This window comes from Brienomyrus brachyistius, chromosome 16 (genome assembly GCF_023856365.1).
Source record: "Brienomyrus brachyistius isolate T26 chromosome 16, BBRACH_0.4, whole genome shotgun sequence".
Classification (NCBI taxonomy): domain Eukaryota; kingdom Metazoa; phylum Chordata; class Actinopteri; order Osteoglossiformes; family Mormyridae; genus Brienomyrus; species Brienomyrus brachyistius.
In genome coordinates, this window is record NC_064548.1 from 11,968,094 (window position 1) to 11,983,591 (window position 15,498).

A 15,498-nucleotide genomic window follows, 5' to 3' on the forward strand; every position below is an offset into this window, starting at 1 on the left:
GTTTCAGATGCCCTGTGAATACCTGTCCCTGGACACCATGGAGAAGTGGATTGTGTGTAAGTTCTGATTGGAGGTTGAGTTCCTTTCCTGTCGAAGACTTAAAACCAGACCCTTCACCAGCTGGGGGACAGATTGATCTTCTTTGAAACCAGAACAATCATTTGTCTTTCCTGTTTCCCTGCACTGCTCATCTCTCTCTCTCTCTTCCTTTCTCTCTCTCCCCCTCCTCTGTAGTCGGGTTCATCCTCTGCCACAGTGTCCTGAACAGCGACCCAGCCGCCCTGAGCCTCTGGAAGCTCTCCCTTCAGAGCAGCTCCTGCCTCTGCCTCTTCCGGGACGAGGTCTTCCACATCCACAAGGCGGCGGAGGACCTGTTTGTCAACATCCGAGGGTACGCAAACTCTGCTGCACGCATTTCTCTTTTATGCAGATGCACAGCAGTGATGCAGCATGTTTAAATGCACCAGGCAGCCAAACCTGCTCGTTACATGTTGAAATGTTCTATTCCCCTTCAGCTATAACAAACGTATAAATGACATTCGGGAGTGCAAGGAAGCAGCGCTGTCACACGCGTGAGTATGCATGCGGACACACACCACCTCCCTCAGAGTGTATTGCTTTTCTGGCAAGCTCCCCTGTTTAACACTCTGCTTCCACCCACCACAGGGGCTCTTTGCACAGAGAAAGGCGCAAGTTCCTCCGCTCCGCCCTCAAGGAGCTGGCCACCGTGCTCGCCGACCAGCCAGGCCTGCTCGGCCCAAAGGTACCGACCCATTCCAGTACCTATGAGCTCTGAAATCCCCTCTGTCTAACCTCTGTCCCCCCATTGGCTGAGACGTCCTTCCCCCATTGGCTGAGCCGTCCGTTCTTCACACAGGCACTGTTTGTGTTCATGGCCCTCTCCTTCGCCCGGGACGAGATCATCTGGCTGCTCCGGCACGCCGACAACATCCAGAAGAAGAGCACAGACGACTTTATCGACAAGTAAGAGTGACCTTGGTTTCGGGGGGGGGGGGGGGGAGTGCTGTCGGACTCACACGGCGTCTTGACAGCCAATGGGAATGTCTGGGCATGCAGTTGCATGAGTGTCCCGGTCAGCACTGGCAGCCTCCTGTCCCCCCAGGCACATCGCGGAGCTTATCTTCTACATGGAGGAACTGAGGGCCCACGTGCGGAAGTACGGTCCTGTCATGCAGCGCTACTACGTGCAGTACCTGTCTGGCTTTGACGCAGTGGTGCTCAACGAGCTCGTGCAGGTGAACCTGGGACTGCGCGCCTCTCCCCACGCATCCCCCGCGGTGTTTTTTTACATTCCATTTCAAACTAGAGGTTTCCTAAAGGCAGGAGTGAGTTTATAGGGGGTGTTTCACTATTCTGGATACATTCAAGTCTGGAGTTTCACCACTAGAGGGAAGCCAAGAGTTTCCTCAGTGCCTGGCTGCGTGGGTTGCAGCAGGCGAGGCTGCCGCTTACTGTGCAGGACGGTCTCTTCCCGGGCTGGATGTTGCCACAGAAGTGCGTTATTCCACCCTCACCGCTCTTGTTTCAGAACCTCTCTGTGTGCCCCGAGGATGAGTCCATCATCATGTCCTCCTTTGTGAACACCATGACATCCCTCAGCGTCAAGCAAGGTGATCAGCCCTCCCTCAGCAGACTGATATACGCACTCTCATGTGACCTGGGGTCATTCCAGGATAGCTGGGAAATTCCCCTATTCAGGGACTGAAAGTATTCAGAAGCTTTTATTGTCATTTGTAGAAGTGGAAGTACAATGAAATGCTTGCTTGCATGCCCCCCTGCAGACATAAACAACACATAACAATGAAGAACAATACATGTCATGTAACAGAACAGTGAACAATTATATACAATATACATATAATATATACAGTCTACATGCATTATACTATAGCATCCAATATGTACAGCATACAAGCAGTATACACAATGTATAAGCAATATACAATGACATATAAGTAGGATAACAAGGTGCTGATGTTAGTCTGTGAAGATCTGGGGGGAGGTTACGGGGTAAGCGGTCGCCCCCCACCCTGAGCGATGGTCTCTCCCTCTCTGGCTCACAGTGGAAGACGGGGATGTGTTTGACTTCAGAGGCATGAGACTGGACTGGTTCAGGCTGCAGGTAAGGCGGGGAGCACAGAGCCTCCAGGCTGCGTGGGTGGCGGGTTCCAGCCTCGTCTCCCTGACGTTGTCGCTAAGCAACAGTTCCAGGATTGAATTCTCATCCTGTCTCTTATGTGGAATATATGCTAGTGAAGCGGAGCCCTGTTTTCTGCATGCATGTACCATTTCAAACCAGGCCTTGGGGGGGGTGGAGCTGGGGGGCAATTTCCTGTACTTGGAATATGAATTATTGTTGGAGAGGATAGACTGTGGAATAGGTTCCCCTCACTGAAATTATTTTGAAATCAGTGACAATAAATAATCTTCTCTGAAGCTCTGGCTGTTTCAGAATGGCATGTGCTTTTCATCCCGGGCCAGCTGAATCAGAACCCAGCCTGTCGAACGGGGTATTATTTTCAAGCGTGGTTCGGTACTTATGGCCCTTGGCCCCTGTCAGTGCCTGCTGTGGTCGCCAGGGCCCAGAGGACTCCCTGACCCGATGCGTGCTGTCAGAGCTGGGCCTGGTGTTCTGTTTGATCCTGCGTGGGCCCAGCTGGGATCGTCCGGGAGCCTTCTCACTCTCGGAGGTTTCCAAGAAGCTGAATAACTGTTTTCTCAAATCTGACTTTCCAAGCCCGCGGACCCCCCCCCCCTTTTCCTCCACCCGCATCCCTCAGCCATCTAGAGGGCTGTAAAAACAGGGCCGGGCAGATAAGAGAGCGACACCCCGCCGACCCCCACCCTCCTCCGCCTTTGTGCTCCTGGACATCGCTCCACGTTTAGCTCTGTAAGGACGCGGGGTGATCACTCCGCTGGCACCTCGCCGTCCAGCACGCCCACGCCTGCAAAGACCCGTGTAGCACATAGCTCAGGGTGGCAGCCCTGGTTAATGTTATCTTAACCCGTAACCTGTGCCAGTCAGTCAGGCCTATTGACTTATCCCGAAACGCCCCAGCCTTGACAGGAATAATGAACGCCTGTTTTATGCTTTCCCACACCGGGTTTCTCATAATAGAGAGATTCTGTAGAAAGTTGGCAAGTATCACTGAGGCTTTAGTCTGCAGAGGAGTGTTTAAGGCCTGACCTTTACCAGCCTGCTCGGTTTCTGTGACAGCGCCCCCCCCCCACCCCATACCCCCCCCCCCCCCCCACCCCAGCGAAGGGATCAGAATTTGCTGTCTTACTAATTCACTGTTTCTGACTATGATGCCAAACGTGGATTGTAGAATAAGTTTAAGGAAGGTCATTTGTCCCCGCTAGTCATCTACTGCATGTAGCGGGTACCTCAAGCGACACCAATAATCCGCGTGGCCGTCATGGTCCCAGACGGCGGGGTGAGGTTGCAGCAGGCACCCGCCATGTCGTTCCATAAAGTGAAACGGGAGAGAAGGGGTCCTGCCTGCCGTCTCCATCCGAAGCACAGAAGCCTGTGTTTTGCTTGGCTGTTTCTAGCACCCGCGGTATCAGATTAATGTGAACATTTCCCAGAAATCTCCTTTAGATGCTAATGATTTTGTGAAGCAAGAAACCAGGGCTTGTCCTACGCTGGGGTCAGATTTCAAATTGGTCTGATTTATTCTGGTAACCCCCCCCCCCCCCCCCTTTCCGGTGAAAACAGGAGCCACAAAAGACAGGGGTGCCGCGTAAGAATGCACATCTAGAGCATGGAACTCCAGTGGCCGCCGCCTGTTTGAGCAGCCGATGCCCTAACAAAGCGCATCTTCCCCTCCGTAGGCCTACACAAGTGTGTCCAAGGCCTCGCTGGGACTGGCCGATCACAAGGAGCTGGGCAAGATGATGAACACTATCATTTTTCACACAAAGATGGTGGACTCCCTCGTGGAAATGCTTGTGGAGACATCCGACCTATCCATATTCTGGTAGGGGCTCTCCCTCCGTCATCCCGGTAACCCATAAGCCCCACACGAAGGCTGGCAGGGCGCCCTTCATGTCAGGTCTTTACCTTAAGTTCCCTCTGCTCTGCAGCTCTCTGGATATTATCAAGTTATGGTTTGGCTTCTCCTGAGTCTTTTGAAGTTAACTGTTTCTGTTTCTGTAGGAAATTGATATTTTTATTTGAAAATAGCTGCAATATCAGAGGTTCACGGTGCCTCAGATCTTGGTGACTGACCGGCCCTCTCTGCCTCTCTGTCTGGGCAGCTTCTACAGCCGAGCGTTTGAGAAGATGTTCCAGCAGTGCCTGGAGCTGCCCTCCCAGTCCCGTTACTCCATTTCCTTCCCCCTGCTGTGCACACACTTCATGAGCTGCACCCACGAGCTGTGTCCGGAGGAGGTGAGGGGGTGGCCCTACGGGGCGGGGCATGGTGATCACATGGCTTCACTGACCAATGGCAGAACTCACTCATTGAGAATGTCACCAAAAAATCACTGTGAAATCACTGAGGGTGTGTGTGTGTAGTTTTGCCATTCCGATGGGGGTGGACCAAGCTTTGTCTTACAAGCCCCTGTTTTGATGTGGTGTCATGTGGGGTGATTTGAGGCACTCGGAAACTTAATTGCAGCATTCCGACATGCTGTATCGGGAATGGCGGGGGCAAGGCCCCTCCTCCTTTACCCGCATTTCTCACAGGTACGGTAAGATGGGTGACAGAGCAGAGCGCGACTGGGATAATCGTAAGGGACCGCGTACAGCAGAGAACCCGTAACCAGACGCAAAAAGGAAAAAGCTGAACGGCTCGATTTACAGAGCGCAGAACTGACCCAAACACTAGGTCTGCAGGGACGTGAAATCCCTCTGTACAGCGGATTGCTGTTCCCGGGCGTGAAGCGAGCCCGTCGCGATCACTAAGTGTGTGTTCCGGAAAAACCTCCAACGTCCATTTAGTCTCGTAAACAGCCTGTGTTTACGCTCCCAAACGGGTAATGAACAGAGCGAACAAGTAGCACAATGAACTGTTCCATTGTGGGCCAGGCAAAGGAGAGCTTCTCACAAAGACCCTATCTGATAGCACTTAGTTGAATAAAAGAGATTTATAGAGCTGCAGAAGGCTTGGATTTCCCTTATTTAAACATGAAACTCCCTCTCTCAGCATGTTCCCGAAATCTGCCTCTTCCTATGTCCACTGCATTCAGCTTTAGACAGCTGCAAACTTTATTTATGTTGGAAAAGGACTAGAAGTTTCCAGAAATATTTCCAACCCCAGTAGAAAAAAAAAGGATTCTCCGAGAGTGGCTTATAGTAACGGCAGGACCCCGTGCTTTTACGGCGGAGCCCGGCCGGGTGTTCGGAGGAGGCTGGGGCGTTTCCTGACACCGACATTGCATCCCACTTACTGTGGTGTCACAGCGTCCTCAGCATAAATAAATATTTATTGGGGTTATTCTGAGCCATCATGTTTTTTAATATTTTTCAGAAGTTGTATAGAAACACAGTCATGACTAAAATCGTGACTTAAATTGGATTCATATTTTTCTGTTTGTCCTCCTTGGAATATTGTGTGTCAGTTTTTTTTATATATATACCGATATATATGAGAGAGGGATAATATAATACTACATATAGTAGTATTTATATGTACAGATAACAGTGTAAAAAGTAATACAGCTAGAGGTATGATGATTTCACAGAAAATGATCCTTATGAACAGAGGAATATCAGTGGAAATAAAACCCTTGTCGGGGCGGGATGGTGGTGCAGTGGTTAGCACTGTTATCTCACACCTCTGGGACCCGGGTTTGAGTCTCCGCCTGGGTCACATGTGTGCGGAGTTTGCATGTTCACCCCGTGTTGTCGTGGGGTTTCCCCAGGGTACTCCGGTTTCCCCCCACAGTCCAAAGACATGCTGAGGCTGATTGGAGTTGCTAAATTGCCCGTAGGAGTGCATGTGTGAGTGAATGGTGTGTGAGTGTGCCCTGCGATGGGCTGCCCCCCCCGTCCTGGGTTGTTCCCTGCCTCGTGCCCATTGCTTCCGGGATAGGCTCCGGACCCCCCGCGACCTAGTAGGATAAGCGGTTTGGAAAATGGATGGATGGATAAAACCCTTGTCATTAAAGCATTAAAGGGGAGGGTGGGGCAGTGTTTAGCATTGTGACCGTAGCAGTCTTTAGGTCACTGACTCATATCTCCAGCTAATAGCTCCACCCCCCACCCCCTAGTGAAATCCTGGCCCATTGTGTCCCTCTCTTTCCCCTCAGCTGCACCACATCAGGGGAGTTCAGTATTTAGCACTGTGCCTCCCCACCCACCTTGGTTGCTGACTCACTGGCTCCCCCTGTCTCCCCTCAGAGGCACCACATCGGCGACCGCAGCCTATCCCTATGTAACATGTTCCTGGATGAGATGGCCAAGCAGGCACGCAACCTCATCACGGACATCTGCACAGAGCAGTGCACTCTGAGTGACCAGGTGAGGGGTGAGGGCCATGGGGCGGGGGGGTTGGCGGAATGGTTAGGATAAGAACTTCACTGGGATTAGGGCTTTTTTAGGATATAAAGAGGAAGTTTGAGAGACTGTTGTTGAGAGTTGGCTGTATGTGATTGTTCATCTTCGGTAATAAACTCCCTAAATAAATACCTAGGTCAGACTGTCACTTTTGTTCTGGCTGCTTTATAGGTTTCTAATTGTATTTCATATGTATATTTCTTTTCTTCTACTTCGCAGCTCCTGCCAAAACATTGTGCCAAAACCATCAGTCAGGCAGTGAACAAGAAGTCGAAAAAGCAGACTGGGAAGAAGGGCGAGCCGGAGAGGGAGAAGCCGGGCGTGGAGAGCATGCGGAAAAACAGGCTGCTGGTCACCAAGTAAGCGCCAAGGGGTCGACTCAGGTTAGCGCAGTGGGGCCAAGCTGGGGAGCAGGCCTGAGCAGTGCAGCCCACATCCACTCACACCCAGGCCGTTCTAATACCACACGGGGACAATACGACCCCACCCCAGGGGACGGCACCCCACAGGCAGAGCCATCTGCGGCTAACGTGCTTCCACCATACAGGAAGTGAGCTTTGAATGCCTCTCCACAGCCTGGACAAGCTGCACACGGCGCTGTCGGAGCTCTGCTTCTCCATCAACTACGTGCCCAACATGGTGGTGTGGGAGCACACCTTCACCCCCCGCGAGTACCTGACCTCACACCTGGAGATCCGCTTCACCAAGTGAGTTCCCACACTGGGAGAAATAAAGCCTGAAGAGACGGCTTCTGTTTATTATGCACTGATTTGAGATTTCTGCATATTTTTTTGATAAAAATATAGGAAAGATAAATAAATAATTGCACATTTAGCAGAGTTTAGCCAAAGTTAGTTGCTTATTTGTTTTTCCATACGGCCTGTTTACTGTCTGTATATGAGTCTGTTAGCGATCTTCACAAGGAGTCTTTTGTTTTTTCCTTTCCATGTTGTGCTTGCATAACCGGGGCTGTCGGTCAAATGGCTAAAGCTCTATAAACTTAATTGTGCTCCTGACAGTTTGAATCACACGATAACCTTGGTTCGTAGTTTCAGCCTGTGGTCCGGTGGAGTAGACGGGCCTGGTGCTGAGAGGTATTTTCCTATGCGGGGCTCCAGGCACAAGGACGTGGGCTCCTTAGCTCCTTCATGGCCTGCCCCCGGGCTGGGAATCCTGCCCGCTGCCCTTACGCACAGTTGTGGGCCCCGTTGGCAGCCTTCACGGCCCGTGCCCCTCACTAGCCTGTCCCTGGGGATCGGGGGTGGATTTGTGGGAAGGCTCAGCAAGGCATTTTGACTCTGCTGTGTCTTCCTGTACTGAACTGACCAAAGAAGGCAAAGGTAGTATGATTTGCTGTATAGATGTACAAAGAAGATGGTTGCAGGTACGCTTCAAAGTAACGTGAGTGATGCTTTCAGCCGTGAAGGTAACCAGCGCCCCCCTGTCTGTGAAGCTCTGAATAGTACAGGGGCGGTGCCACAGGGGCACTGACCCCAGCAGAAATCTGATTGGCCCTCTCCCCTGTCACTCAACGATTCAACGAGTGTCATTGGCTAATAATAATGTTGGCGCCTCTTATGCCACCTACCTTAAAATTTCTAGAATCACCCTTCTGTCTTGCGCAGAGAGCCATTCCACTTTCTCTTCACCCCACCCCCTCACAGGTCCATCGTTGGAATGACGATGTACAACCAGACCACACAGGAGATTGCCAAGCCCTCGGAGCTGCTGACCAGCGTGCGCGCCTACATGACTGTGCTGCAGTCCATTGAGAACTACGTGCAGATCGACATCACGAGGGTCTTCAACAACGTGCTGCTGCAGCAGACGCAGCATCTGGACAGCCATGGCGAGCCCACCATCACCAGCCTCTACACCAACTGGTGCGTGGCCTCAGGCACGCTGTGCCGGGAAGCGGGCGGCAAGGCCGCACCCAAGCCTAATACATACCTCTGTCCACAGGTACCTGGAAACGCTGCTGCGCCAAGTCAGCAATGGGCACATCGCCTATTTCCCGGCAATGAAGGCCTTCGTGAACTTGCCCACCGAGAACGAGCTGACATTCAATGCTGAAGAGTATTCTGACATCTCTGGTGAGGACGCTGAGTCCGTGCGAGTGTTCGGAGGCTGTGGTCTCCCGGCACCCGCGGCCGACCTGAAGCTCTCCCCTTCGATCCCTCCGCAGAGATGCGCTCACTGTCCGAGCTCCTGGGACCATACGGAATGAAGTTCCTTAGTGAGAGTCTCATGTGGCACATCTCCTCCCAGGTGGCTGAGCTCAAGGTGAGATGTTGACTAACTGATTGGCACTTTGAGTGCCCACTCTATCACGCACCAATTCAAAACATAGCTGGCCAATGTTAACACTGGCCCTTCTCTATGAATAATGACCTCTCTTATGCACACCGTAGCAAATTCTAGAATCACTTTTGAGTGAGGACCTCAAGGCCCGAAGGGGGCGCCACAAGCAGCCATATCCCATATGTTGGCACTCTCCTTGTTCTTCTCTGAAGCTTTAAGTCTTAAGGTGTTGGCAGAAATGCAGCTTTGTCATGGAAACCTCTTTGGAACTGAAATGGTGTTTGTTCATTTTTAAAAAATTTTTTTTAACAAGGTGTTCCCCAGAGCCAGTCCGGGTCGGGTTACTAGTGCCAGAACACCAAGTCCATTTTCTTCACACACTGATCCACTTGGAAGCCCCGTAAATGAGGCTTTAGAGAGACGCTTGCAGTTTATAAGATAGGATTTTAATTGTTGTACTTTTTCAGCAGTTTTCACAGTTGAGCCGAAATGCAGCGACTAATGAAATTATCTGGCCAGTGAGGCGGTACGAGCTGTTGATGACGCATCAGAAATGACAGGAAAAATGACTGAAAAATGGCACTCAGAGTCACACACACAGAGGGTAGAAAATGAATAGTTTTTCTCCGTGGTGTAAATTGTACAAGTTGATCTGCATCAGTAACAGGAAGAGAGAATTTCTGTTTGACAACGATCTCTATTAAAATGCGGGGGTCATCAGCACAAATGTGCATCTGCGTTTAAGGGAGGGAAAGTTTGGCACTTGCATACTTGCAGTATCTCATCTGAAAACAATTTGGTGAGGCAGGGGGGTGAAATTATATGTGACTGAAAATGAGAATTTGGTTGAAAGATCATCAGGAGGCTGAAATTTAACTGTAGGAGTACAGCGTTCAAGGCTTGAATTCAAGGAGAAAGGGTTTCTGTCCAATGGCTGGTGCCATTTTTGAGCCATAACTGTCCTCACTGGCCAGTCACAATGCAGACTGGATAGAGGAGCCGGTGTCCTGTATTTGGAGATGTTCTGGGTCTGGCGTGGTGCTCATGAGTCTCCGTCTCTCCCCCCACAGAAACTGGTAGTCGAGAACGTGGAGGTGCTGACCCAGATGAGGACCAGCTTTGACAAACCAGACCAGATGGCAGCGCTCTTCAAGAAGCTCACCTGTGAGCCCCACGTGGTGACCTTCCCAGTTTGGGCTGCATCTGCATGGAGGAGCTGTTAAAATATCCCCTGTTTACATCCACTTTTTAATAAAGCATAGCCGGCAAGAGCCTTTTATTATGTTAACCAAATACGGGCCGTTTGTTTTTCTACTGCAGCCCGTTCCAAAAGATTCCTAGGTTTCAAAAGGTGGTTCCTGTAGGCTTTTTCAGGTTTTCCTGTTTCCCATTGGAGGACAACCTGAAGGTCATGGTCCAGTTGCTGTGAATCTCAATGCGTTTTTCCTCCCCCTTTGGTACGTTAGCAGTCGACAGCGTGCTGAAGAGGATGACCATCATCGGCGTCATCCTGTCATTCCGATCCCTGGCTCAGGAGGCACTCAGAGATGTGAGCTTACTTCCCCTTTAACCCTCATGCTATTTTCTGTAAATATACCCTCTGTGTTTTCATCTGTTTTTTAGTCGCGGGTAGGATGCTGCAGGCTGTGATGAAGGTACCTCTAAGGGTGTGTTTGGTCCTCCGCTCTCTCAGGTGCTGTCCTGTCACATTCCTTTCCTTGTGAGCTCCGTAGAGGATTTCAAGGACCACATTCCCAGAGAAACTGATATGAAAGTAAGACCAGCCGGGCAGCCCTGATTCGCTCATTCTGGCTGGCATTTAATTATCCATTTGGAAGAGTCGAGCCGTCCTGTATAACTGATCGGCTGATTCTGCGTGGCTTTCTCCAGGTGGCGATGAACGTGTACGAGCTGTCCTCTGCCGCGGGCCTGCCCTGTGAGATCGACCCAGCATTGGTCGTGGCGCTGTCCTCACAAAAGGCCGGTGAGGCAACCGCAACCGGCATGTGTCACGTGTGATACACGTGTGACATCATTGCACAGCACGCCCCCCAGGGAAGATCCCGGCACGGCATGATGGAAAGGGCTGCAGCTCAATGGGAACACCTTGTTCTGTGAAATCCCCCTGCCCCCTGCCCCCCGCCCCCCGCCCCCTACCTTATTTCTAATTGCCGTACAAGATTGCATAAAATGCAAATATTAGTTGCCGGGTCTGGGTGCCAAGGCTGGAAATTGCACATGCTTTTTCCATGTTAAATTCCAAACTAGTGGACCCAGGTGTTACGTGGAAAGACTGGGGTGTGGGGGGGGCTGGTTTAAACTGGGGAAGGGTGTTAGTTGATCATCTTGGCTCTCCGCTGCCCCCATCGCTGCAGCCTTCACTTCCTGTGGGAATGAGGGGGACATGCAAATGGAATTCCAGTTTCTGCACCTTGTGTGTGTGTGTGTGTGTGTGTGTGTGTGTGTGTGTGTGTGCGAGCCAAATGTCCCTCAAAATGTGATAAAAACCTGCTATTTTGATGTTGTGGGGATCATTTTTCAGGTCCCCACAAGATCTGTGTATGCAATCAAAAACTAAAAATGCTGAAATACTTTGTTTGCTTATTTGTGATTATGGTTGGAGCTGGGGAGGGATTATGGGTGTCATATTTAGATTAGAGTTTTCCCCAAAGAAATGAAAAGAGAGTCCCCACAATGATAAAATTGCAAACCTGTGTGTGTGTGTTTGTGTGTGAGAGAGAGAAAGGAGCTCCACAGTGTAGCAGAATGTCCTAAAAATCAGAATGGTGATCTGGTTTGTAGTAGTACCTATCCGGCGGAAGGTCTGCCGTCTGTACCCAAAATGCAACCACGGCCCCACACACGCATATACACATGGCAGCAAAGTCCCCTGGGAGTCCGCGGCATGTAGGACCCTGAGGGGTGAGGGTTCGAGGCTACAGCTCCACCACCACTCCGTCAGGCTCGCGGAGCCTTTGGGGCTCTGCGGCCCACTTTCTAGCACAGGTGGACATTTTTGTTATGCCTCCCCCCCCACCACCTCTCAACATAAACCCCCAGTGTTTAGTATCAAAATAGGCACTATTATTAAACCCCCGGTAACCCAAGCTCGCCTTATTTGAATCGTTCCCAAATGTCATCCTGTTAATGCGAATTGAAGTTAATTAGCACCGTTTACCTTGGCTCTCCTGACTGGCCGGCTGGGCAGGCACTACCAATCGTCTGAGTGTCCCTCCGCTCCCGTCTCACCCCTGCCTTGCAGAGAACATCAGCCCTGAGGAAGAGTACAAGATCGCCTGCCTGTTGATGGTCTTTGTGGCCGTCTCCCTGCCAACACTGGCGAGCAACGTCATGTCGCAGTACAGTCCCGCCATTGAAGGTAACCAGAGTTGCTTTCGTCCTGTCAAAACAACATGTAGCCAGCTCAAGTTAATGCGCTAAGGCTCTAGAGACAGGACACCGTAGAATATAAATATATATGCAATGTACTGTGTGTATATAGTGGGTGGTGGTTAGTTATGTTAAGCATCCAGGTGGGATTTTGCGTGTGCGGCCCATCCGGGATGCACTAACCACGTTCTTCCTTTAAGGACATTGCAACAACATTCATTGTCTGGCCAAAGCAATAAACCAGATAGCTGCAGCCCTGTTCACCATCCACAAGGGCAGCATTGAGGACCGGCTGAAAGAATTCCTGGCCGTAAGTGCATTTTCCGCTTAGACGCGAGCTTACTCGGTTGTTCATTTATACAATTCACAGAAGAACAGTCATCGCTGGGTTTTATTTATTTTTCAAATAATAATGTTTTTATTCTCCAGAGTTTTAGTATTCATTAAGTCTTTTATTTATTACAGTTCTGGGGGGGGATGATTTATTTATGTGATTTTTAATTTTTTGTTTTATTTATTTTCTTGACTGTGATTGATTAACTTTAATTCTCTGTAAGTCCTCTTAGTTACTCATGCTTTGTATCTGAAATTTGTTTTCCTGGACGACAGATCTTTTCTGCTTCAATGGAGCCATGTGTATCCTATTTTCAGTGCAATTATTTTAACAGTGGCCAGAAATTCCCCCTGTTTACAAAGTCTACTTTGAAACATTACTGCATGCGTGTTGAAGTGCGACGTCGTTTCTGATGGGAATTGAACAAGTGCAAGTTGTTCCTGCCTTATAAGTTTGCTTGTAAATACAGCATATTCTTATAAGCTTTTCTTCCCGGTGGATCTTTTGCCCTTTAACAGAGACAGAGAGTAAAGAGCAGCTTTTGCGATTTCCCCCCCCCCCCCCCCCCCCAAATGACCGTTTATTTCACAACTGCCATGACATAACCCTCTTTGTGTGCCACAGCTTGCCTCTTCCAGCCTGCTGAAGATCGGCCAGGAAACGGATAAAATAACGACACGGAACCGGGAATCGGTCTACCTGCTCCTGGACATGGTGAGCGCTTTCGCATTAAGAGCCGCAGAGCAAAAAAAACAAGAACAGGACTCCAAAGGAGGATCTAACATTGTGGGATATTTTACTTTTCCTCTCATACAAAAGCGAAATGTGATACTTCTGTAACCCAGAAAGGCAATGTGTCTTGGCGAAAAATAACCTATTATTATAATGTGTTCTGAATTGACTGTTATAATTCAACCAGGGAAATTACCTCGCAACATCATAACTGTCGGTTCTGAGGCCAAAGTACACACTGAAATTTTGAAGAATGAGAAACTGCAGGTGGAACTCTGTATTCCTACCAGTCTCTGCACAAACCTGTGGGAGAGACTTACTGGCAGACCATGGTTATGAACTAAGGGGCAGTGTGTGCTTCTGTGGGTTAGGACTCTGCCAGTCATCAGTTGGTTGGTTCAAATCCCACGGACAGCAGAGTGATTTCGCCTTTGGGCCATTGAGCAAGAGCCTTAACCGCAACTGCTCCAAGGATTAGCTGACCATGCTTTCATACGCGTTTGTCACTTTGGATAAAAGCATTTGCTAAGTAAAGAAAAATAAAATGAATGAGGAACTGCAGATACCACTGGCAGTGAGATAGTGTTGTTCTCATTGCTTGATAACTGGGGATCAGGTTTCATTGAATTACCTCCATTTCTTTACTTAAGAGTAAAGTGGTATGTGGATTATGCAATGATGTCGCCATGGTACTCTTTCCACAAATAATTTCCAGATTTTAGTTTTCCGTACGCGGTGTGGCGTAACAGGGAAGTTACCGCAGTGCTGGCTTAAAATTCTGTTACACTGAATCATCAAGTTTGTGAAGCGCACGCTAGAGCAAACGCCTTGACCCGTGGGGTGAGTCGCGCATGTCGCTGCTCCTGGGGTGCTGGCGGGTTACGTGTTGGGGAGATCGCTGTCGCTGACGGCCGTGTCCCTCCTGTCCCCAGATCGTGCAGGAATCGCCGTTCCTCACCATGGACCTGCTGGAATCCTGCTTCCCCTACGTGCTGCTGAGGAACGCCTACCATGCAGTGTACAAGCAGAGTGTCAGCTCGTCGGCGTAAAGGAGGGGTGGGAGGGGGTCTTACTGGAAAGATCTACAATCTTGCTGGAGTGAAAAGTACAAAAACTTTGTGATATCAACTCTATTTTTTCCCCTGTTTTTTTTCCCCCTCTCCTCCATGAAATTGTCTTAATGACCTTATTCCCCCCTTATAACTGTCATAGTAACACACAAGCTTGGTTTATGAAAACTAGTGATACTATTACTTTTAATTTTTGAGAAGTTTATGTTTCAGATGTCAAAGATTTAAATAGAAACACTTATAATGAGAAGGTGTGATATTTTAAGTATCTTCAATAATGCAGAACACTCATTTATTGACAAACGCTTGTTTATTGACAAACGCTTGTTTATTGACAAATGCTTTCGATTCGCTGTGGTTCTTTTTAGATGGCTGTTCTAGATTTCATCTGTGTGGTTTACAATGTGCATTATTTTGTTTTTCTGTGGACTTGCATTTTTACACTATTCTTTTGAAATGTTTGCCAAATTATTGACACTACATCTCCCATTTCGTTTGAAACTGAACAGAGCTGTTGGTAACTACATAATAGAAGCAACAGATGGTGGTGTTTGTACAAAGCATAGTATAATTTTTTAACTAACTTTCATGATGCTGCGTGGGCCCCAACACGCCAATGTATCCATCCGTATGGTATGATAAACATTCTTGCATATTTATTGAATGTTTATAAACTGTTCTCCTTAACCACTTTTTATATGTTTTAAAATTTTGGAAATTACAGTGTATCTTCCATAACATAAATAAACATTAGGTTATAATCATGCAGACATCTTTTTTGATAGGTCTCATGTGAGTGTTTTTGTTTGTTGCTGTGTCCGTCTGGGATACGACACACTGCAAGCCCTCGATTCCGGTCCCACAGTCGTTTTTTCCCCGCATTGATCCTGCCTGTAATGACATAACCTGCAAGGTCCTATGATCAAACAGAAAGGTAGTTGGCTTCTTTATTTTCTTTTTGATGGTTTTACAGGGCCTGCAATGCAATACAGATCCTAAATAATATATCCATCCATTTTCCAAACCGCTTATCCTACTGGGTCGCGGGGGGTCTGGAGCCTATCCCGGAAGCAATGGGCACGAGGCAGGGAACAACCCAGGATGGGGGGCCAGCCCATCGCAGGGCACACTCACACACCATTCAC

At 49.2% G+C, this 15,498-nt stretch overlaps 1 protein-coding gene across 4 annotated transcripts in view; it reads left to right on the top strand.

The window, feature by feature from the left end:
- nckap1 (NCK-associated protein 1) overlaps positions 1 to 15,117 on the top strand; it is a 28,305-nt gene extending 13,188 nt beyond the window's left edge. For all 4 annotated transcript variants that reach the window (XM_048978101.1, XM_048978102.1, XM_048978104.1 and 1 more), the window contains 24 exons: positions 8 to 56; positions 235 to 391; positions 516 to 572; positions 667 to 763; positions 878 to 984; positions 1,124 to 1,256; positions 1,550 to 1,631; positions 2,085 to 2,143; positions 3,859 to 4,004; positions 4,285 to 4,417; positions 6,371 to 6,490; positions 6,746 to 6,885; positions 7,102 to 7,233; positions 8,191 to 8,409; positions 8,489 to 8,619; positions 8,712 to 8,809; positions 9,898 to 9,991; positions 10,294 to 10,376; positions 10,521 to 10,601; positions 10,718 to 10,811; positions 12,090 to 12,206; positions 12,418 to 12,527; positions 13,176 to 13,265; positions 14,216 to 15,117. In XM_048978101.1, coding sequence (XP_048834058.1) covers positions 8 to 56; positions 235 to 391; positions 516 to 572; positions 667 to 763; positions 878 to 984; positions 1,124 to 1,256; positions 1,550 to 1,631; positions 2,085 to 2,143; positions 3,859 to 4,004; positions 4,285 to 4,417; positions 6,371 to 6,490; positions 6,746 to 6,885; positions 7,102 to 7,233; positions 8,191 to 8,409; positions 8,489 to 8,619; positions 8,712 to 8,809; positions 9,898 to 9,991; positions 10,294 to 10,376; positions 10,521 to 10,601; positions 10,718 to 10,811; positions 12,090 to 12,206; positions 12,418 to 12,527; positions 13,176 to 13,265; positions 14,216 to 14,332 — 2,646 coding nt within the window. In that variant the 3' untranslated portion in view covers positions 14,333 to 15,117. The remainder of the gene's footprint in view (positions 1 to 7; positions 57 to 234; positions 392 to 515; positions 573 to 666; positions 764 to 877; positions 985 to 1,123; positions 1,257 to 1,549; positions 1,632 to 2,084; positions 2,144 to 3,858; positions 4,005 to 4,284; positions 4,418 to 6,370; positions 6,491 to 6,745; positions 6,886 to 7,101; positions 7,234 to 8,190; positions 8,410 to 8,488; positions 8,620 to 8,711; positions 8,810 to 9,897; positions 9,992 to 10,293; positions 10,377 to 10,520; positions 10,602 to 10,717; positions 10,812 to 12,089; positions 12,207 to 12,417; positions 12,528 to 13,175; positions 13,266 to 14,215) is intronic.
- The last annotated feature ends 381 nt before the right edge of the window (positions 15,118 to 15,498 follow it).